Below are 23,774 nucleotides of genomic sequence, written 5' to 3' on the forward strand. Positions count from 1 at the left end.
CCAGAACCTGGCAAACCAATCAGGGCGGCCCTGGTGCTGGGCGGGTTCTGCCAGGTCACCCGAGGCTGGAGGTCAACATCAACATCAACATCAACATCAACATCCAGCCCTGAAGAAGAACTCGAGTCCTGCTGGAACTCTTTGGTCTGGTTTTTCAGGAACTTTTGCGGTTTCTGCATTTCTGCTCTCTTTCTCCAGGAGGTGGAGCCGGAAGTGGAGGTGGGAGGGGGGGGGGCACGTGCACGTCGTAAAACTCCTGCTGAGCACGCGCGCGCCCATGCGTGCCTGCACTTGTGCGTGCACGCGCTCCCAGCCTTATCAACCCTTCCACTCACTTCCTGTTTTTTTTTTTTTTTTTTTTTCTTTTTTTAAATACCGACGCTCTTAAGACGTGCACACGCGTACGGGCGCGCACACCCGCACACACCGCCGGGAGGGAGGGGTCCGAAGCGAGCTGCGTGTCTTGCAACACTTTCGAAACTCTCGGTGGACACACACACACACACACACACACACACACACACACTTTCTCTCATTCACGCACGCACCGGTCCTCCCGGCGCCCCCCCCTCCCCTCTTTCCCGCCCCGCGTCGAGGCTCCTTCCTCCCGGGCGGACGAACATGAGCAGACCGTAAGTCTCCGCGCTGCAGAATCAGGAACCCCACCGGCACCGGAACCGGAACCGGCACCCCACGCGTGACACCGAGTCCACGGACACCCTCCGAACCCCAGGATGTCCGACTCCGCGTCCAGCTTCCTGCACATCGGGGACATCGTGTCTCTGTACGCCGAGGGAACCGTGAACGGCTTCATCAGCACGCTGGGGTGAGTCCACCGGAACCGGAACCGGAACCGGCACCGGGTCCCTCCGTGACTTGTTGACTCGAAGCTGCAAACTTCTTCAGTGCAGAGAAACTTTTTTGAGCTGCAGGTTTGAACCTCCAGGTTCTCCTTCTGGTCCTGACCTGCGCTCTTTCAGGGGAGGTTCGGGTTCAGACTTTCTCCCTCTATTTGTCTCACTTTCGATTTTTGCGTGGGATTCGGTGCGGGATCCCCCGTGGAAGTCGTGTTTTTTTTTTTTTTTCCGGTGCCGTTCATTCCCCGGTGCTTCCCTTCGAGCTCAGGTGAAAGGATGCAGTTTCAGCTTCTTTCCACAGGAGGCGCCAAACTCCCCTTGCTCGCTGCATTTTATAGACTTTATAGAAAAAAACAAAACAAAACACTGGGAACCGCACATAATTTTTGACGTATAAAATAAAGGTACTGCTGTATATATTGCTTTTTTATTACCTTTACACTTTGTATAAACCAGTGTGTTGTGCGTTGCTTATGAAATCCACAAAGTGCGACGGAGTAAGTTAAATTTTATTTATGGAATTAACACTTTTCGAACATTTTCAGCTTTGGGCTTTCAGAGTGTGTAGCGTAGCCTTCACCTGAATTTTAAAAATAAATTGGGTTAAAAAATCACTGTGTCAGTAAACAATAAGAAATAAATATTTGGAAAATATCTTCATAAATATTTATTTTACCTGGTTAATGAGACTTCTGCTCCTGAACTTCTGCGCACAGCATCTGCAAATCGGGATTATACCGGCTCTCGCGAGTGTGACGTTTATTTTTAGCGGCGAAAAATAATAAATATAATTTATTTTGATATTTCGAGATCACAATAATCTTCTTAGAACTAAAATTTAAAAAAAGAACTAACACAAATAAAAATCACTTCAATTGAATATTTATAATTTATTTTCTCAAGCTGCTTGGAGCTGCAGAGGGTAATATATACCAAAGTATGTTATTAGTTTATTTTAAAATTCCACACATCAAAAAAAACTTATAACAACAGATGGAACAACATCTGCAAATATAGGGCGATTTGCAAATAGAACTGAATCCTTGCAAAATGTGCAAAAGTTATAAATGTTGACGTGTAAGAATCACCTGAATCCGCTGTGTTTCCGGTGACTTGGTGATTCAGTAGTTTCTGGTGAGTCCACCGACTCAGTTCGGCCGAATCATCTGATTCAGTCATTTTTCCGGTCCTGTGTAAGTGCGCCGGTTTGAACGAATCATTTGATTCAGTAGATTTCTGTGGAGGTTCTCCGTCATCCAGGTCATGATGAATTCTTGTCGAAATCTTGAAGAAGTTTCACGCCTCATCCCAGAGGCTCCTTCGGTTCTACTGACCTATAGGGAGTTTACGAATATAACTGATTCAGTAGAAATTCCGGTTACGTGTAAGTGGACCAATTTGGACGAATCATTCGATTCACTAGTGTTTCCGGCGAGACTACTGACTCAAATTGGTGAACCCCTTCAAACGACTCATCCGAGTCTGCGTTGTTTCTGGCGAGACAGCTGTTCTCGCCCTGAGGCAGCCAACCAGAGGGCTCGTAGCTAGGCGGGTCAGCAGAGACGAAGGATTCAGTGATTCAGTACGAAGATTTGAATCTTCGATCTGCGCGATTCAGGAAGCACCCAGATCTACCTGAACTGGAAAAGTTTGTTTTGGATGCGTGACTGAATTGTGACACGCCATCTTATTCAAGATTCTGTTTCATGAAGACAGATCAGACACACACACACACACACACACACACACACTACTACTACTACTGGTACTTCGGATATTCAGTGACTGAATTGCACTTTTTGTAAGTCGCTTGGATAAAAACGTCATCCAAATGACTGTAATGTAATGTAAACACACACACTCACAAAAACACACACACACACACACATACACACTCAATTCCCCACTGTCACCCTCTCATCTTTACAGGTACACAGCGTAACTTGCATTAGAATTAATGTAATGTGTTACTCTTCAATACTGGCGTCTAATGTTTTTTATGCCATGTGTGTGTGTGTGTGTGTGTGTCTGTGTGTGTGTGTGTGTGTGTGTGTGTGTGTCAGTGGAGGGCATCTTTCATGGATGTGACTGAAAACACGAAGCCACTTAGGCGTGACTCGACTAGACAAACCCCACCATATTTGTTTATATTTGACTCACAAACACACTCACACTCACAAACACACACAAACACACGCATAGACACACTCACAAGAAAAATACAAAAATACACACCATGCACACATGCAAACATGCTCTCTTGCTCACTCTGACAGACACACACACACACACACACACACACACACACACACACACACACACACACACTGAGCTTCAGGCTGGCTGTGAGGCAGGAAAAGGAAGTGATACTGAGTGTGTCCAAGACTTTTCTATTGTGCCAGTGTGTGTGTGTGTGTGTGTGTGTGTGTGTGTGTGTGTGTGTCTGTGTGTGTGTGTGTGTTTCCTGAACTCCCTGGTGTGTGTGTGTGTGTGTGTGTGTGTGACTCCATCTTGACCTTTGCTCTGTCTCTTTCACGATTACGCCGGGACCTTTAACATCAGAGGGTATTTTGGACTCGCCATCCCGTCCTCTCCCCGGCCAATCAGAGCTGGTGTTGTGATGATGTCACCTGTGGGTGGGGTCATGTGACCAGAACATCATCTGCTCGTTCCGCTCCAGAATCGTTTGAGCCCGTCGGCATCCGGCTCCGGTCCGGGAGACGTGGCTGTCGCTGATGTTTGACAGAACAGGAAGTGGATTCGTGAGGAGGCGGAGCCTGCAACCGGAGACGCCATGGAAACGGCGGTTCTGGAACCCGGAACCCAAGAACCTTACACCTCCCTACATCTCCCGTCGCTTTTGGACGTTCTAAACGTTCTCCGACCAACATTTCACATCCGCTGCTAGAACTAGCCGTCCTGCTATGCTAGCCTTTTTCTAGCATAGCCATCCAGCGAGCTTTAGCATCGCTCCGATGTTCTCGAGGCGATGATGTCATCAGCTTATCTTCGACACTAAATTTTATCATCGCGAAAATAAAAGTTCTCCGTGCTGGTCAGAATCGTCTACTTGGTCACTTCCATCGACACCTTCTCCCTTCTTCATCATTTATCAGCCAAATTTGTTTCACCTTTTGGTCACATGACCAGAGAGGAGGAAGAAGGGGGTCAAAGGTCAGACGAGCAGATGAAGAAAAGACAGAAGGAAGAGGATAGACTTTTACTGAAACAATCAGGGGATTTAAGGTGAAGTTCTAAAGAAATTCCAAAGAAATGTGTGTGTGTGAGTCACTGGGTAAACATACCTGAGTGTGTGTCATTGAATCTTGCACACACACACACACACATGCAGACACCCGGGCCTCTGATTGGCTGGTTTGCGGTCCAGGGGTTTCCTGACTGTGGGAATGAAAGAAAAGCTTTTACAATAAAAGCTTCTTTTTCTTGCACCCACCCTGGGGACTCCTTATTTACCCCAGCCTGTGAGCAGGGTACGGATAATGAGCGATTGTGCACGCTCATCCAACGCTCGACGGAGGCGTGTTTCATCATGTCAACCAGAACAGTGTGTGTGTGTGTGAGTGAGTGTGTGTGCGGGTCTCCTTAATCTCCATGATGGTCCATGCTTGAAAATAGTGAAAGAAGCTTCTGATTAAGGCTAAAAAAACAGCTGCTGGAGGACGAAGGGACACACACACATGCACACACACACATATGCATACACACACACACATGCATACACGCACACACACACACACACACACAGACATACAAACCTGCCTTCTGTTTGAGAATACAGGTGATCCTTGTGATGACAGTCTGGCTCCTAATAAAGAGACAGTCTTAACTGTGTGTTTAGTGTGTGTGTGTGTGTGTGTGTGTGTGACCATCTTACTGTCAATGTTTTGGAAACTGGTGCTTGCAGACAGACATGAATGCACACACACACCTACACACACACACACCTTAAATAGTCATATTAAAAGTAAAACCTCCCAAAGAGGGAAGGAGCAGCAGAGGCTTCTCCCGGCTGCTGGGTGACCTTTGACCCCCGTCCGTGACCTCATCTGGTCCCGTTGCCGCAGAAACGACAGATCGATGCGAATTTACCCGAATGTTGTTTTTGACCCCGTAGTTTTCTGCTGATTTCTTGCCGCTCCGCCTTTTCTTTCCATCAGTGGTTGAGTTTTCCTGTCAAACAAGTTCGTGGTTCTTCTTTTTTTTTCCCCAGCAGAAGAATTTCCAAACCACTTGCTGGATTTTTGGAAGATCTCCTGTCTTCACGTGATTCAGGAGATACTACAGTAGAGCGACGGAGAGCCCGGGCTCTCCTGAGCTCACCATCCTTGAGAGGGAGATGAAACCTGGATGCAGAAAAAAGTCCTTCAGACTCTACGACTAAAAAGCTTCTTTTTATGTATTTCCTGTAAATACAGGAAATTTGTGAGAAATTCTTGATTGTACAGAACCTGCACTCACAATTGTGTGTTTTGGTGTGTGTTTGTGTCTTTGCAGACTGGTGGACGACCGATGTGTGGTTGAGCCGGCTGCTGGGGATCTGGAGAATCCCCCCAAGAAATTTCGAGGTAGGAGCCGGAGCCGACAGACTTATATTTTCAAATTTGACATCCCGGACCCACAAACACACACACACACAAACGCACACATTGGGTCCAGATCATCTGCTTGATGTCACTATTTCTGCCCTGACTTTGGTCTGTTGGTTGAAATCAGGTCACAGCAAACTTGACCAGACGGTGGTCTTAAATCAGAGGTTTTCCTGTTGAAGTTCTGCATGACAGTGGCTGTACAGGGGGAGCAAGGCTCACTTTCCATTAGCAGCGGATGTTACACAGAACTCCATTCAGAAAAGTGAGGATTTAAGACGAATGGGGATTTTGAGGAAATGTAAGGGCTGAAACCAACCGGACTGAAAGTGTGTGTGTGTGTGTGTGTGTGTGTGTGTGTGTGATCAGCCATCACAAAGTGTAATAAATACGCTTTTAATTTAAAAAAATCAAAGCCCGAGATGGAAAGATCTCCAGAAAAAGACTCAGGATTTTTCTGGTTCCAGTTGGTCTCCCAGGACGTTCAGACCTCCAGAGTTTCATGTGAAGTATAAATACTGTGTGTGAAGTGAGTCCATCAGTCCCACACACACACACACACACACCATCTGCTCCGTGTCATGGGTTGAACCAGTTGAAAAGTGGACCACAGTGATTGACAGCTTCCACTTTCGCTGTTTGAGGTCACGTCCAGCCAATCGGACAGAAGTTCTCCGGTTCCACCTCCGTCGTCGGACCTCTAGAGTCGATACTTTCTGATCACTTTCCTTTCCTGAAAATCAATCGCTCGAAATATGAAAACACCTCTGCGTGTGTGTGTGTGTGTGTGTGTGTGTGTGTGTGTGTGTTCCTCAGACTGCCTCTTCAAGGTGTGTCCCATGAGCCGTTACTCGGCTCAGAAACAGTTCTGGAAAGCCAAACAAGCCAAACATGAGAAGGACAAGATCGCCGATGTGGTTCTCCTGCAGAAGCTCCAGGTGAGCTTTTCAGAAATGTTCCTCGAGACACATAAGGACAACCGCACGCAGGCGTCTGAAGGCGAGGAACCATCTTGCGATGTTCTCGTTCCAGCACGCGTCCAACCTGGAGCAGAAGCAGAACGAGACGGAGAACAAGAAGGTCCACGGGGACGTGGTCAAGTATGGGACGGTCATCCAGGTAAGGGAACGCCTTCAGGCTCTCTGGCAGGTTCTCGCTCGCAACGTCGGCCGGAGCTCCTGGGTGATGTTCTGGATCACCCAGGCAGAAGGAGCAGCTGCTCCTTGGGGAGATCAGAAGTCCTGGAAGGGAAAGTTCTGGAATGACAGCCTGGAAAGGATGTTCTAGATGCTCAGATGATTGTAGAAGTTCGGTTTGGTCTCGATGGTTGTAGATGGTCAGATGGTTTTAGAATTTTTAGATAGTTCCTGATGTCCCAATGACTAGATGTTTGAATGGTTGTAGATGTCCCCCTGGTTTTAGATGTCTGGACGTTCTAGATATTCGGATGGGTCCAGGTGTTCAAATGATACTACAGGTTCAGATGGGTCTAGATGTTTGGATGATTCTAGATGTTCAGATTGGTCCAGATGTTTGAATGGTGGATGGTTCTCGATTTTTAGATCGTTCCAGATGTTCGGGTGGATCTAGAAGTCTGGATGGGATGAGATGCTCAAATGGGTCTAGAACTTCGGATGGGTTTAAAGGTTTGCATTGGTCTAGATGTTTAAATGGTTGTAGATGTTCAGATGGTTCTGGACTTTTAGATAGTTCCAGATGTGCCGATGATTCTAATTGTTCAGATGATTGTAATCGTCCAAATGGTTCTAAAGGTTCAGATGGGTGGAGATGTTTGGATGGTTTTTGATTTTTAGATAGTTCAAGATGTTCAGATGGGTCTAGATGTCTGGATGGCACTAGATGTTCAAACGGGTCTAGAGCCTTAGATGGTTCTAGAGGTTCGGTTTAGTCTAGACGGTTAAACAGTTCTAGATGGTTGCATTGGTCTAGATGTCGGATTGGTGTAGATGTTCAGATGGTTCTAGACTGTTAGATAATTCCAGATCTTCCGATGATTCTAATTGTTTGGATGGTTATAGATGTCCCGATGGTTTTACATGTCTGGACGTTCTAGATATTCGGGTGGGTCTGGATGCTCAAGTGGCTCTAGATGTTCAGATTGGTTCAAATGTTGGAATGATTGTAGTTGTTCAGATAGTTCTTGATTTTTAAATCGTTCAAGACGTTTGGACGAGTCTTCATGCTATGATGGTTCTCGAGGTTCAGATGGGTCTAGAGGCCCGGATGCTCTAGATGTTCCAATGGGTCTACAGCCTCGGATGGTTCTAGCAGTTCGGTTTAGTCGAGACTGTTAAGCTGTTTTAGATGGTCGGATTGTTCTAGAGGTTTGGATGGTTGTAGGAGTTCAGATTGGTTTAGATGTTCAGATGGTTCTAGATGTTTGGTTGGTTCACAGTTTTTCGATAGTTCAGATGTTCAGATGGGTCTCGATGCTCAGAAGGTTCTAGATGTTCCTTATTTCATTCGTCCAGAAATCATCTGGAGTTGGAAACCTGATTCTGACTCACTTCTCTTCCTTTGATTACCCCAAGGCGCTAAAGCAGGCAGAGCCTGATCAGAACAGTGTTTGAAACCCTACACACATACACACACACACACACACACACACACACACACACACACACACACACACTGGGTGGTTCCTGTTGAGTGAGGCGCAGACAGTTTGTAATGTTAAAGGCACCAGAGAAAGGGTGTGTCCACTTGTGTGTGTCTGCCTATGCATGCTTAGATGTGTGTGTGTGTGTCACTAGTTAACGTGTGTGTGTGTGTGTGTGTGTGTGTGTGTGTGTGTGTGTGTGTGTGTGTGTGTGTGTGTGCGTGCGTGTATGTGTGTTATGATGAGTGACAGGTCTGCAGCTCTGAAACAAGGTCAATATTGACATTAATAGATAACTTCTGAGGGAAGACGGGAAGAGTGAGTGTGTGTGTGTGTGTGTGTGTGTGTGTGTGTGTGTGTGTGTGTGTGTGTGTGTGTGTGTGTGTGTGTGTGTGTGTGTGTGTGTGTGTGTGTGTGTGTGTGTGTGTGTGTGTTTACCTGTCACACACCCCTCAGGCATTTTCCCTCTCATTGGTATTAAAGCCTCTTTTAAGACCCAATATCTGCTTCGGGTTCTGATCCAAACCGAAGAACTTATTCTTGGCGAAATCTTCTTTTCGAGGCAACTGGACTTGAATTTCTTCACTTGGAGACAAAAAGATTTTGACAAGAATTCACTCGGACGTCCGAGAACTTCCACACGTTGATGATTATACATCGGTTGAATCTATCTGTCGATCTATAAATGCTATCTTCAGTGAGGTTCAGCCTGGTGGGACAGGGAGCCTGGAGCCTCCATACGGGCGTCACTGTAGTCACCGATCCGTGTGTGTGTGTGTGTGTGTGTGTGTGTGTGTTTGCAGCTGCTGCATATGAAGAGCAACAAGTACCTGACGGTGAACAAGCGACTTCCTGCCCTGCTGGAGAAGAATGCCATGCGGGTCACGCTGGACGGGACGGGGAACGAGGGCTCCTGGCTCTTCATCCAGCCCTTCTGGAAGCTCCGGGCCAACGGGGACAATGTAAACACACACACACACACACACACACACACACACACACACACACACACACAGCTGATTCATGTGCAGCTGTTTTGTCGGCAATCAATTAAACAATGAACAGAAGAAACCCTTTAAAAGTGATAAGTACTGAAATAAGTTTTAATGTTTTTATTGGTTATAAGGGTCAGTTCAACTATTGATTTAGTCCAACAACACTCATACATACACACACACACACACACACACACACACACACACACACACACAGAGCTGATTCATGTGCAGATGTTTTGTCGGCAATCAATTAAACAATGAACAGAAGAAACACACACACACACACTGACCTGTGTGCATGCATGTGTGTGTGTTATTGGACTAAATCAATAGTTGAACTGACCCTAATAACCAATAAAAACTGTAAAAGTGATAAGTACTGAAATAAGTTTTAATGTTTTTATTGGTTATTAGGGTCAGTTCAACTATTGATTTAGTCCAATAACACACACACATGCATGCACACACACCACACACACACACACACACACACACACACACACACACACACACACACACACACACACACAGACAGGGTGGATTGATGTGAAGATTTTTTTGTCAGTAATTGATTAAACAATGAATAACAATGAGCATTTATTTCAGTATTGATCGCTTTTAAAGGGTTTCTTCAAAAGCGATCAATACTGATATAAGTTATAACATATTTAATGATTATTAGGTGAGTTCAAACAACTGATTTAGTCCGATTATCTATCGACGGCTAAAAAAGGAAAGTTATTACTGACCTTCGCTTTCAAAGGGCAGGAACTCACGTAGCCTGTCAGTGTGACGTCATCATGTGATGTCATCGATGTGATGTCATCGATGTGATGTCACCTGCAGGTGGTGGTCGGGGACAAAGTGATCCTGAACCCGGTGAACGCCGGCCAGCCGCTCCACGCCTCCAACTACGAGCTGAGCGACCACCCGGGCTGCAAGGAGGTGAGGGGTCGCCACAGGAAGTCACATGACCCGGGAGGAGAGTGGTGATTGGCTCTGATGGCGTCTTCCCTCCCCTTCTCTCGCCCTGCAGGTGAACTCTGTGAACTGCAACACCAGCTGGAAGATCAACCTGTTCATGATGTTCAGCGACCACAGGGAGGAAGTTCTCAAAGGGGTGAGCGACCTCGAACGCGGGTCGTCACGGTTACCGGGAAGGAAGCCGCGTCCCGTCGGCCAATCACAGACGTCCTCAATTGTTTGGTCTGGAGGGTTCTCTGAATGTTCTCCGCATGTTCTCCGTCTCCCAGGGCGACGTGGTTCGCCTGTTCCACGCCGAGCAGGAGAAGTTCCTGACGTGTGACGAGTACAAGAGCAAATTGCATGTTTTCTTGAGAACCACGCTGAGGCAGTCGGCGACATCTGCGACCAGCTCCAACGCCCTGTGGGAGGTGGAGGTACGCACACACACACACACACACACACACACACACGGTCTCTGTGTGCTGATTGGCTGTCTGCCTCCTCAGGTGGTCCATCACGATCCGTGTCGGGGGGGTGCGGGTCACTGGAACAGCCTGTATCGCTTCAAGCACCTGGCCACCGGGAACTACCTGGCAGCTGAGGTAACCATGGCAACCGTGGATGGATGGATGGATGGATGGAATCTTCTGGAAAAATGTCACTTTATTCCCATGAGCTCCAGAGAGAAATATCCTGGAGAAACATCACATCTCCTCGACCTGGGCCGGATTAATTTCGATTAATCGATTTGTTGATCGGTTGCAGGAAAATCCCGGCTACAAGGGCGAAGCGGCAGAAATCCCGCCCTCGTCTTCGGTATGTCGAACCCCAAGTCCGCCCCTGACCCTTGACCCCTCGAGCGTGACCTCTGACCCTCCCTCGCAGATGGAAAGTAGCCGTAGCAACAAGCGCTCCCACGGCGAGAGGATCAAGTACAAGCTGGTGGCGGTTGCCCACGGCAACGACATCGCCTCGCTGTTCGAGCTGGACCCGACCACGCTGCAGAAGACCGACTCCTTCGTGCCGCGGTAATCCTGTCCCAGACTTTTTTTTTAATATGTTAAAAAAAAAAAATTGTCGGCGTGGCTGGCGGAGGTCAAAGGTCACCTGTGCTCGATGTCCCGCCAGGAACTCCTACGTGCGCCTGAGACACCTGTGCACCAACACCTGGATCCAAAGCACCAACGTGCCGATCGACGTGGACGAGGAGCGGCCAATCAGACTCATGGTGCGGCGATGACATCACGCGTCACGTGTTAGGTCACCACGGCAACTAGACAGGAGGAGAGGCAGGGAAAGGGACGAGGAGATGAGGTCACTTTGGTCCGCGGGCCACTTACGACCTAATTTAAAGTCTAGACGGCCGGACCGGATTGGACCCGCTGGCGGGCCAGTACCGGCCCGCGGGCCGTACGTTTGACTCCCCCAGTCTAGAGCGGTGTTTCCAAACCACTGTTACACATTAGTGTGCCGTGAGAGATGCTCACTTTCACCTGATTGGTCCAAAATGTTTCACGCAGTGCAAATAATCTGTCTTGGTACGCCAGCAGCTTGCCGTGACAGGAACAACAATTAAATTCTCTTCTACTTGATGGCAACAGGAACTCGCGTGTCTTCCTGCTGCTGCTCAAACAGCAGAGTGATACGCCATAGATAAATATTTGAAAAGAAAAAATACTCAGTCAGGACCCTCTGGTCCTGAAGAACATTGTGACCCAGATGAAGTAAGAGTGGTGGTCAAAAGAAAGTAAAAAAAAAAGGTGAAATCAAGACAATACAATTAAAGTTAGATATGCGTTTCCTTAGTTCCTGCAAGAATATCAGCTTTGTGTTCAACCAAACAGAAGCAGATTTCACATTGAATAACTAAATTGAGACTAGTTTCATTGAATTTCATTGTAAATGTTTTTGACATATTTATTTGTTGGTCTGGTGTGATTTTTCTAATGTAAAATATGAACCGTGGCTGAAAAAAAAGGTTAGGAAACACTGGTCTAGGAGTTTAGGAAGGAGGTAAGGAGGGAGGGAGGGGAAAAAATTTCTTTAAAATGTTTAAATTTTTCCCTGCAAACGTCTTTTCTCACCACACACACACTCACACACACACAGCTGGGGACGTGTCCCACCAAGGAGGACAAGGAGGCCTTCGCCATCGTCTCCGTCCCCGTCATGGAGATCCGGGACCTGGACTTCGCCAACGACGCCAGCGCCATGCTGTGCACGGTGGTGGAGCAGTTCAACCAGGGCTTCATCAGTCAGAATGACCGCAGGTAGGACACGAGTGTGTGTGTGTGTGTGTTTGTTAGCTGGTTCATGTGTGTGTGTTTTGGTGACAATGTGAGAAACAGATGTTAAACATCATCTGGAATGTAAATAATGACATCATCGGGGAGAGTTGTCTGATTAAAACGCATGTTGGTATGTGTGTGTGCATGTGTGCATGCATTGTATCTGTGTGTGTTTGTGTGTGTGTGTGTGTGCGCGCATGTGCATGACTTAAAATGGCGTCACAGTATAAAATCATCTACCGTTGAGGTCATAGTTTCATCAGGTGGTAATGATTCAGTCCATGTGGCTGCAGCTGTTGTTGTTGTTGTTGTTGTTGTTGCCTGAAAAACAAATACTACGATGCCTCGGAGCAGCACTCTCACAAAAATATAGCAATATATTGTTTTTTCCCAGTTTTCAGGGATTCACCTGTGTACAAATACTTCAAGCTGAGCTCCGAAATACCCCCCCCCCCGACGTCTCTCCCGCTTCCAAATTTTAAAACCGGCAAAAAAGACCCTCGCAAATCAGTCCCACATCTTCCACTCAAAAACCCAGAGGAGAAGGTGTAAGCGTACGTTGAAAAAAAAATAAAAAAAATCTATATCTATACAGATATAGATATAGATATATTTGAAGAGCACGTTGAAAGAAAAAAAATGTTTTCATTATTTATCTATTGACTTAAAAAAAAAATATATGTATATATATATATATATAGCACACGTTGAAAAAAAAAACATTATTTATCTATTTGACAAAAAAAAAAAAATAAATATATATATATATATATATATATATATATATATATATATATATATATATATATATATATATATATATATATATATATATATATATATATATATGAGATGAGATGAGATGAGAACAACTTTATTAATCCCGAAGGAAATTGTTGTGCCAGAGTTTCAAGTAAAAACATAACAGTAATAGACAATAGTGGAAAGGAGGAAGAATAAGAAATATTTTGGATTTTGACACCCCTGGTTATTATATATATATATAATGATTCAGTGCATACATATATAATATATGTATATATATATATATATATATTTTCCTTTTTATTTATTTATGTATTTATTTGTTTATTTATTTATTTTTATTATATATTATTATTTTTATTATATTCTTTTATTTTTAATTTTTTTTTTTGTTTTATTTTATCCTTTATTTTCACAATTTGACGCTGCTCCCCATGTGCCCCCTCAGGGACATATAAAGTTTTTTTTTTTCTGATTCCGATTGTCTTATCCAGGCAACCTTTTTCGCTTTTTTTATCCCAAGCATCTCCATGCAGAAGGGCCTATCCCAGCTGTGATTGGGCGAGAGGCGAGGTTCACCCTGGACCAATCACAGTGTCACGAACCATTCGCCCCCTCATGCACGGGTCTGGGCCTTCTGGTCCTTAAAACGGACACCGACGCCCGTTAAACTGGGTCATGTGACCACGTCGCCTCGATGAAAGAATTAGTCTCACGATGCGTTCGAGGACCGTCGTAGAGTTGATCGTCCTCGTCTGTGGGTTCAGATTCACCATCAAGCTGCTGGAGGACGTGGTCTTCTTCGTGGCCGACGTGATCAACAGCGGACAGCCGGTCCTGGAGGTCACCATGACCAAGGCCAACAGGGAGCGCCAGAAACTGATGAGGGAGCAGAACATCCTCAAACAGGTCTCCCGGACGGGCGGGGAAGCCACAGGAAGTGGTTACCGCGCGGTTTTATTCACACCCGGCGTGTTCGTCCCCAGATCTTCGGCATCCTGAAGGCCCCCTTCAAGGACCGCGGCGGCGGGGAGGGTCCCCTGCTGCGACTGGAGGAGCTGGCCGACCAGAAGAACTCCCCCTACCAGTACATGTTCCGACTCTGCTACCGAGTCCTGAGGCACTCGCAGGAGGACTACCGCAAGAACCAGGTGACGGCGCGCCGCCGCCCCCTGGTGGCCCCTAGGGAGCTCGGAGCATACCATCTGAAAGGAACACAAGGGGAAAATAGTTCCGATTCGGCAAAACATCAGGATCCTTCACGAGGAACCGGTTGATGATTGCGGTTCTACCCCTCGGTCCCACCAGGAGCACATCGCCAAGCAGTTCGGCGTGATGCAGAGTCAGATCGGTTACGACATCCTGGCCGAGGACACCATCACGGCGCTGCTGCACAACAACCGCAAGCTGCTGGAGAAACACATCACCAAGACCGAGGTGGAGACGTTCGTCAGCCTCGTCCGCAAGAACCGTGAGCCGAGGTAGGGGACGCAGGGGTCAGGGGTGGCTTCCGTCCAGACCGGACCAGACCGGAACATCGTCACGTCTTTTGTGTGTGTGCGCAGGTTTCTGGACTACCTGTCGGACCTGTGCGTGTCCAACAACGTGGCCATCCCGGTCACCCAGGAGCTGATCTGCAAATGTGTCCTGGAGCCCAAAAACCAGGACATCCTCATCAAGACAGAGTGAGGAAGGAGTTCCGCCGAGGGCCTGAAGCTCTGCGGGAAAACTACGGCCCGCGGGCCACATACGGCCCGTCGGGCTTTTTAATCCGGCCGGCCGAACTAGAAATTTTATACAATTAAATCTAATTTATTTTACCTTTTCTCTGAAATACCCGCGTTCCTCCTACACATTGACATTTGTTGGTGTCACTTTTTTGCTTTGAATCCTTTTGTAAAAATGAGCAATCAAGGAAGCGGGAAGTGGACAGTGGGTGCCGAGTGTTTGATAAGGACTGGGCGACAAAAAGGTTTTTTTCCTTGAAGTCCGCTCAATGCCTGATGCAGCAAGACGCTGCTGCGGTTTTCAAAGAATACAATACCAGTTTCACTTTGCCACGTAGCATGCTAACTATGCTAGCGAGCAGTCGACACAAGAACAGGCGGCCACGGCTCAGAGATTGACGGCTAATTTACAGACTTGGCAAAACGTTTTCACGGCCCAACCGCGATTAAGGAGTCGCGTACCGAAGCAAGTTTTGTGCTGGCCTTCAAATTAGCAATGAGCCATTTTGTAAACTTCCGGTAGATGTCTGGTTTGACCGTCTCAGATCCAATTAAAATGACCAACACCTCGGATCTATCCTGAGAATAGCCACGACAAAACTAACTCCAGACCCTGATGCACTGGAAAAAATGTAAAATCCTTTTACTCATTGTTTTTTTTACATGTACTTGTATTCTATCTATGTCATGTATATTAGTTCACACAAATACTGTATATTTCGCACTATAAGGTTCCCTTGTAGTCCTTACATTTTCTCAAAAATTGTCCGTGCGCCTCAAGTATGAATTCTTGTGCTTACTGACCTCGAACCAATTTTATGCGGCACGCCGCGCTCAAAAATCAGCCAAAATGTTTTCGTGCGACTTTGGCTTGATTGATTGTCGGACTATTGCCACCTGACGCAGGGATGTTGTGTTAAAGTCGGTTCTTGGTTGAAAATGGGTCGCAACGTCAGACAACTAGTTAGCTAACTAATTATGTAGTTCTGGAATACAACATTGTCCCAACCTCACACTAACTTCAGGTGTCTGCTATCGCCGGCAACAATAAACCAATCGGAGAACAGTATGCTATGTTTGTTTCTCTTTACATACGGTATGTATGTTTTGTCCCGTGTCTTATAATGCTGTGCGCCTTATGATCTGCATAACACAGGACAAATACAGTACTGTGTTAGTACGATGGGTACTAATACAGTACCCATCTGTTCCTGGCCCGACCCCCTCTGTCAAACGTTAGAACTCATTTTGGCCCGCGAATCAAAACGTTTGCCTTAAGTGCTCCTAACCTGAATGTCTCTGCACCTGCCCCTGCAGACGCCGGGTTCCCAAAGACCCGGCCCCTGGTGGCGCTCCGGCCGAATACATGGGGATGGACGATTACGGGGACGAGGACGAGGTACGTCGGCGTTTACCTTTCTGGAGTCACAGAGTCAACGACAGAGTCTGTTCTCGCTTCTTGTAGGTGTGGCTTGTCTGGACAGATAAGACCAACGAGAGGCAGGAGAAGAGCATCAGGCAGCTGGCCCAGGAGGCCCGGCAGGGGAACGCCCACGATGAGAACGTCCTCACCTACTACAGGTGGAACATGCCGCCCCTCCCTTGGGGTCCAGATCTCCACGGGAACACACTGTCCATGCACCCTGACCTTGCCCACCGATGTCTCTGGCATCCTTTCTGGCCCGCTCAGGTACCAGCTGAAGCTGTTCGCAAGGATGTGCCTGGACCGTCAGTATCTGGCCATTGACGAGATCTCTAAGCAGCTGGACGTGGAGCTCATCTTCCTCTGCATGATGGACGAGACGCTGCCCTTCGACCTGCGGGCGTCCTTCTGCCGCCTGATGCTCCACGCCCACGTGGACAGGGATCCTCAGGAGCTGGTCACGCCGGTGAAGTTTGCCCGCCTCTGGACCGAGATCCCCACCTCCATCACCATCAAAGAGTCAGTACCTGATCAGACGGTGGCGCTGTCCTCCAGGGGTAAAGGTCACCGACGTGTACCTGCCTGTTCTTGCCCCACAGCTACGACTCCAATATGGATGACAGCAGGGACAACAAGAAGAACCGCTTCTCCAACACCATGGTGTTCATGGAGGAGTATCTGAACAACGTCCTCCACGACGAGCTGCCGTTTCACAACGGGGAGAAGAACAAGCTCACCTACGAGGTCTGGCGTCTTCCGTCTTCCGTCTCCTCCTCACCGACCTCTTCTGACCCTTCCTCCTGCTTCCCCTCCAGGTGGTCAGCTTGGCCAGGCACTTGATCTACTTCGGCTTCTACAGTTTCTTCGAGCTCCTCAGACTCACCAGGACGCTGCTCGGCATCATCGACTGCAGGCCCAACCTGGCTCACTCTGGAATGATGTACCACGACGACGGATCAGGTGATTCATCTCTCCAACCAGACAGCGGTGACGACTCCAGAAATGGAGAAACGAACATCTTGATGAAGGACATGCATGAACATATTGTGGTTGTATCTCTAATTTTGATACGTGTGAAGGGAAGAACGTGAAGCGCTCCATCCACGGGATGGGGCAGATGATGTCCACCATGGTCCTGAACAGGAAGCAGTCCTTATTTGTCGGGGCGGGCGCCAGGGCGGCGGGGCTTGTGCTTGACGGGCAGCGAGGCGGGAAAGACAGCATCGACAAGATGGACCTGACGGTCATGGACACCAAGCTGAAGATCCTGGAAATTCTCCAGGTACACTGTGGGAGTTTAAGGTTCAGTCAGTAGCTGCTGGCAGCAAGGCATACTCGGCCCAAAGGTTCCGCTGTTCTTCTTGAACTGCCGGTCAAACCCTGTCAATTTGCCCAAGGTTAAACGTCAAGGTCAAAGCATAGTCATCAAACATCTCCCTGGCCTGGTGAACACGAGTGGTGCCGCCAGGTGTCGCCATGCGATGGAGAACAGGAGGAGGAAACTTGGAGTTTGCCGTGTAACCAACAGGGAAGTGACATGTTGTCCGTGTCCAATGTTCTCCAGTTCATCCTGAATGTGCGCCTGGATTACCGCCTCTCCTTCCAGCTGTCCGTCTTCAAGAAGGAGTTTGTGGACGTCTATCCGATGGGCGAAGCCGACGCCACCACCAACATGGAGCACGCCGGTACTCACTCACTGCACTTACTCTGCCTTTGCTTTTGGCACTAGTGGAGTCCTCTGTGGCCACTGAGGGGCGCCATAAAGGTTTGGGGTTTGTCCTCAGGTGGAGTCCAAGAACTCAGATGTTCTCGACCATAAATATTGTTTTATTTCAAGCCTTGTGGCCGAATGTTCACTCTGATCCAATAACAGAAATACAACTGTTGAAATCTGGTTCACCGCAAACTCATTAGTTCACTCACTCGCTTCGCTGAGTTATATTTATGAACGTATTCACTTCCGAAATTATTCAGAAAAATATTTGATTTGAATTAAACTCTTTCCACCCAAAAGTCGGTTGCTTAATCAATTCAGGTCTTTAAATCAAAAAATACCAGCACAAATGTAAAATTCATTCCACTAAATTTTGAAAGTCATTGTGTTCGTTATTCTACTCACGCCACCATTGAAGATGCAGATTCTTCATGAAGTCCATAAACCCCTTAATTAGGAAATATATCCACAAAGTGTAGAAATTGCAGTCCATTTCTGCCAATGGCAGTAAATCCAATAAGTAATTCCAAAATGCAAAGTCAGAAATTCCAAAAGGAGAGTGGTTTTTCAAACTACGTTTTTTCAAACTGCTGCTGCTTCTTCTTCTTTTTCTTCTTCTTCTTTGTCACATGCAAGGGCTTGGCTAATTGGCACAGGTAAGCAATTTAACTCTTGGTGTACCTCAAAGGTACACAAGGCTGCCAGCTGGTGTCATTACCATAAAGCAACAAAATAATGGTCCCTAGTCACAGTGTATCAAAATCTGTTTTGTATTTCACCAGAAGATGACAGAAGACTGGTGGCCACACTCTCAGCGCAGGAAACTTTGACCCTTGTCTCAAGGTTCAAAGGGCGTTGTGTGAGCCTTTCCAGCCCATTTCAAATATGGTGACTGTAACTAGAACAAGTAGCAATTGGAGTATTTTTTCACTGAAATACGCAACAACCGTGCCTGATATGCCAAGAGATTGTCGCTGTTTTGAAGGAATTCAACATCAAGAGGCACTGCCAATCTAAACAGACAAACTACAACAAGCTAACTGGGAGTGACCGTGGCGACTGGAAGCTGTTTTAATGCCACAGCAGCAGCGAATCAAATGAAAATGCCACAAAGGCAAACTACGAGGTGGCAACTCTGATTGCCAAGCGCCGCTAACCTTTTCCTGAGGGGGAATTTATTAAAGACCACCTGATGAAAATAGTGGAGAAAATTTGTCCTGAGAACAAGCAAAAGTTTTCTAATGTTTCCCTGAGTCGTAACACTGTGGTACGGAGAACATAAGATGTTACAGCTAACATTCAGAGCACCTCTGAGCACCGTCTTGTTTGCAGTGGTGATGGACAGGAGGAGGAAGTCTGGAGCAGCAGACAAGTATGTTAGACCGGTGCAAGACATGTATACTAGCTCTGAGGCAGTGTTGAGGTGTGCTGTAGGTGTAACAGAGAACCAGAGAAGTTCAAGTTGGAGGTGGGACTCCATCAGGGATCAGCTCTGACCCCCTTCTTGTTTGCAGTGGTGATGGACAGGCTGACAGATGAGGTTAGACAGGAGTTTCCATGGACCATGATGTTTGCAGATGGCAATGTGATCTGTAGTGAGAGCAGGGAACAGGTTGAGGAAAATCTAGAGAGGTGGAGGTATGCTCTGGAAAGGAGAGGAATGAAGGTTAGTCGCAGCAAGACAGAATATATGTGTGTGAATGGGAGGAACTCGGGTGGAACGGTGAGGCTACAGGGAGTGGAGATCAAGAAGTTGGAGGATTTCAAGCACTTAGGGTCAACAGTCAAGAGCATAGTAGAGTGTGGAAAAGAGATAAAGAAACGGGTTCAAGCAGGTTGGAATGGGTGGAGAAAAGTGTCAGGGGTTCTATGTGATAGAAGACTATCGGCCAAAATGAAAGGAAAGGTGGACAAGACGGTGGTGAGACCAGCGATGATGTATGGACTAGAAACAGTTCCAATGACCAAAAGACAGGAGGCAGAGTCAGAGGTCGCAGAGATGAAAATGCTGAGGTTCTCTTTGGGAGTGACCAGGATGGATAAGATCAGGAATGAGTCCATCAGAGGGACAGCACATGTTAGATGTTTTGGAGAGAAGGTCAGAGAAGCCAGACTGAGATGGTTGGGTCATGTACAGAGGAGGGAGAGTGAATATATTGGTAGACAGATGCTGGAATTGGAGCTGCCAGGCAGGAGGTCTCGAGGAAGACCAAAGAGAAGATTTATGGACGTAGTGAGAGAAGATATGAAGGTAGTCGGTGTGAGAGAGGAGGATACAGAGAAAAGGGTTGCAGGTGGCAACCCTTGAAGGAAAAAGCCTAAAGGCAAAGAAGAAGAAGAAGAAGAAGAAGAGGCAAAAAGAACAGAGTTTGACTTTTTGCCTGTGACGAAAGCACGGATGCCTCAAACAATGTCAGGCTGAATGGTCGGCCCTCACACATTTTCACCTCACCAGATAAGGCCCTCTTCGGAAAAAGTTTGGACACCACTGACTTGTACTTATCGGCTAACTTGTATTGGTATTTGCTCATGTACTCCCATATTCAATGAGTCTCATGTGGTCACATGCTTACCGAAGTTTTCAGTCCTCATCACGTCTGAATTTTTTCCTGTCAATCATTGTTCCTCCTCAGCCTCCATCAACCTTCAGCACATCGGGGAGCAGGCGGAGGCCATGTTTGGAGTTGGGTAGGTAGAACGTGGAGAACCTGAGGTAACCACCTGAAAGTTCTAGATGGAAATATCAAAGGTGTGTGTGTCCAGTAAAGGGAACAGCATCCTGGAGGTGGATGATGAAGGAGGTCGGATGTTCCTCCGGGTCTTGATCCACCTTACGATGCATGACTACCCTCCTCTGGTGTCCGGAGCCCTGCAGCTCCTCTTCAGACACTTCAGCCAGAGGCAAGAAGTGCTGCACACCTTCAAACAGGTGCGCACGCACACACACACACACACACACGCGCGTACGTGGACAACGGATTTGAGTCCAGAACGTCCCCACCCTGCAGGTCCAGCTGCTGATCTCGGGGCAGGACGTGGAGAACTACAAGCTGATCAAGGCGGACCTAGACCGCCTCCGGATGCTGGTAGAGAAGTCAGAGCTGTGGGTGGAGAAGAAGGGCTCGGGGGGTGGCGACGGGAAGAAGGAGAAGAAGGAGAAGAAGGAGAAGGGAGAGGTGAGATACCTGCTGGACGCTTCTTCACCCAACAGAGGGGCAACTTTCACTGAGTAACAAGGTCTTGCACTCATTCAGTCACGGAGTGACTGACTCACTAAGGCACTGACTCACTGATTCATTGAATCACTGAGTGATTCACTCACTGATTAGGCTACACTGTCACTCACTGACACACTTAGATGGGACACTTACTAACTCGGCCACCCACTAACTGATTCACATTCTCAGTCATACGCTAACTTACATATATTGGGATTCATTGATTCACCTACTTACTGACTCACTCACTGATTCACATATTTACTGGCTGTCATTCACTAATTCACCCCTCACCTTGTCATTGCTTCAGTCTCTCACTGATTCAGTCACTCACCAATTCATACACTCACTGACTCAGTCACAATATGACTCACTTGGTCAGTGATTCACCCACTCAATCACTCACTAATCCACAAACTGATCCACATACTCATTGACTCAGTTACTAACTGATTCACATACTCAGTCACTCACCAACTTAACTTACGTGGGCATTCAGTGAGTCATCTACTTACTGATTGATACACTCACTGACTCAGTCGCAAACTGACTCACTTGGTCAGTGATTCACCCACTCAATGACTCACTCAATGATCCACACACTGACTCACTTACGCACTCACACATTGATTTAATTCACATACTCACTGATTCATTTACTCACTGACTCAGTCACGAACGGACTCACTTGGTCACTGATTCACCTACTCACTGACTCACTCACTTACTCACTAATCCACAAACTGATTCACATACCCATTGACTCAGTTACTGCCTGATTCACATTCTCAGTCACTCACCAACTTAACTTACGTAGGCATTCAGTGATTCACCTACTTACTGACTCAATCACTCACTGATTCATACACTCACTGACTCAGTCACAAACTGACTCACTCGGTCAGTGATTCACCCACTCAATGACTCACTCATCCACTCAATGATCCACACACTGACTCACTTACGCACTCACACATTGATTTGATTCACATACTCACTGATTCATATACTCACTGACTCGGTTGCAAACGGACTCACCGGGTCACTGATCCACAGTCACTGTCTCACTGAGTCATTTGAACAATTCTTTGGGTGTTTGAATCCATGAATCAGTTGGTTTCCCTCAAACAAAACCCACCCTGACGGTGAACGGGCTAAACGTGGGAGGGTGAGGAGGCGGAGAACAAAAGTCTTCACGTCTCGACGTTCCACCTCTAACTCACATTCTTGTCCTTCAGTCAGGAGACAGAACGTGGTTCTATTGATTCTTTGATCAGATGCAAGCTAATAAGAAGCTAACACGTGTAGCAAGACTTCTCCAACTAACCCTAGTTCTAGCGACGTTTAGGTTCTCCGCTCCTGGGTTCCTCTTGGGTTCCCCTCCTGGTGGTGCATGTTCTGCTGCATGTTCACTGCCAGCTGGAACCCCGTCCTCTCCGTACGTTTTGGCCGCTTGCGTCTTCACTTTCACTTTTTTTGCCGTTCTTATCTTTTATCCCATTCGTTCTTAAATCCACAGGAACCGTTGTTTCTTTCTGCCGTGTTGAATCTTTGTCAGGGTTCTCCTACGACCGATGGAACCTTGAAGCTGTCAGGAAAACTTCTGAACCAGCTGCGAAGATTGAAATAATTAAAAAAAAAAAACATCAAGAAACTGTGAAAAACCTCGGTTACGTGAGACATCCCATAATGAAGCTCCGTTTCCAGAGACCCGCACGTGTTGTCTTACCTTCTGCTTCCTCTAGGGGGCGTTGGAGGACACGACGCCAAAGAAGGACAAGCTGGAAAAGAGCAACGAGAACTACCAGAAGGTCAAAGAGGTCAGAAAACCAGGATTTGCATTTTATTTTTAATTCTTTTAAATTTCATCGCCGTGGTGGATTTTCACCTGTCAATCAATCGGTGCGGGCGGGACCTTGATTGCCGTTTTATCGGCGGCTCAGCGACGGTAGCTTTGCTCTGCAGGATGATTCGAATGAAATTGAATTTTCCCCTTGTCATGTCCGCTCTGGAAATTTATATAAATTTGAATATTGATCGGGATCCAATAATCAAGAAGTACAAAGTTGGGGTTAAGCCAATCAGAATCGTTCCCTGCTTCTTCCCGTTTGATCTTGGTTTCATCTTTGGTGGTGTTGAATGTTTTCCCGCCTTGCAAACAGCCTCATGGAGGTGGTTCTCCAAGCGATTCTGGAGGGTCCAGGTTTACTTTCCTGGAGTAACACGAAGGTCTAGAAACAACCAGTTTTCCGTGAAACACCTTGAAGGTGTTTAACGTTGGAGCCAAAGAACAGGTCAGCGCTCAGCCACCGAGTTTATCCACGAATCGAACCCAAAGGTTGCATGTTCTGACAGCAACGGGTACTGCAGAGGTGCAGCGGAGTGTCATCGGCGTACAGTGACACTCTGGAGAAGCAGAAGGTTCCTCTGCTTCTCCATCAAGATGATGCAGTCTGTTCATAAGTCATGAGCACTGGATGTAAACATCCTCAGATGTATGCTGCTTTTATTCAGTTTTGGTCCAAAGGAGCCTCTTTGGAGATACATTTGCTGAAGGGCAAACATTACTGGTCATGAATTCAGGTGCAGAC

General features: G+C 47.1%; 1 protein-coding gene and 1 long non-coding RNA gene across 2 annotated transcripts in view; one reads left to right on the plus strand and one right to left on the minus strand.

Annotated features, from left to right (window-relative positions):
• Positions 1-580: 580 nt before the first annotated feature.
• Positions 581-23,774, plus strand: part of itpr3 (inositol 1,4,5-trisphosphate receptor, type 3) — a 40,624-nt gene continuing 17,430 nt past the window's right edge. Inside the window, exons 1-28 of the mRNA XM_086159002.1 lie at positions 581-826; positions 5,373-5,443; positions 6,281-6,402; positions 6,497-6,583; positions 8,888-9,046; positions 9,929-10,027; positions 10,119-10,202; positions 10,336-10,482; positions 10,555-10,650; positions 10,814-10,864; positions 10,934-11,076; positions 11,177-11,276; positions 12,158-12,318; positions 13,869-14,010; positions 14,088-14,252; positions 14,410-14,582; positions 14,667-14,786; positions 16,146-16,227; positions 16,294-16,409; positions 16,519-16,770; positions 16,851-16,995; positions 17,067-17,211; positions 17,331-17,533; positions 17,816-17,936; positions 20,599-20,653; positions 20,729-20,894; positions 20,974-21,141; positions 22,929-23,003. Of these exons, the coding sequence (XP_086015128.1) occupies positions 735-826; positions 5,373-5,443; positions 6,281-6,402; positions 6,497-6,583; positions 8,888-9,046; positions 9,929-10,027; positions 10,119-10,202; positions 10,336-10,482; positions 10,555-10,650; positions 10,814-10,864; positions 10,934-11,076; positions 11,177-11,276; positions 12,158-12,318; positions 13,869-14,010; positions 14,088-14,252; positions 14,410-14,582; positions 14,667-14,786; positions 16,146-16,227; positions 16,294-16,409; positions 16,519-16,770; positions 16,851-16,995; positions 17,067-17,211; positions 17,331-17,533; positions 17,816-17,936; positions 20,599-20,653; positions 20,729-20,894; positions 20,974-21,141; positions 22,929-23,003 (3,540 nt within the window). The 5' untranslated portion in view covers positions 581-734. The remainder of the gene's footprint in view (positions 827-5,372; positions 5,444-6,280; positions 6,403-6,496; positions 6,584-8,887; positions 9,047-9,928; positions 10,028-10,118; positions 10,203-10,335; positions 10,483-10,554; positions 10,651-10,813; positions 10,865-10,933; positions 11,077-11,176; positions 11,277-12,157; positions 12,319-13,868; positions 14,011-14,087; positions 14,253-14,409; positions 14,583-14,666; positions 14,787-16,145; positions 16,228-16,293; positions 16,410-16,518; positions 16,771-16,850; positions 16,996-17,066; positions 17,212-17,330; positions 17,534-17,815; positions 17,937-20,598; positions 20,654-20,728; positions 20,895-20,973; positions 21,142-22,928; positions 23,004-23,774) is intronic.
• On the minus strand, positions 22,544-23,113 carry LOC147226914 (uncharacterized). The gene is made up of 3 exons (XR_015107079.1): positions 23,072-23,113; positions 22,913-22,964; positions 22,544-22,795 (listed from the first exon to the last, which is right to left on the minus strand). It is a non-coding gene; the product is annotated as an uncharacterized LOC147226914 (long non-coding RNA).

The sequence above is a fragment of the Fistularia commersonii genome, chromosome 14 (genome assembly GCF_037954325.1).
Source record: "Fistularia commersonii isolate RoL2024-O1a breed Wild chromosome 14, RoL_Fcom_v1.0, whole genome shotgun sequence".
Lineage (NCBI taxonomy): Eukaryota > Metazoa > Chordata > Actinopteri > Syngnathiformes > Fistulariidae > Fistularia > Fistularia commersonii.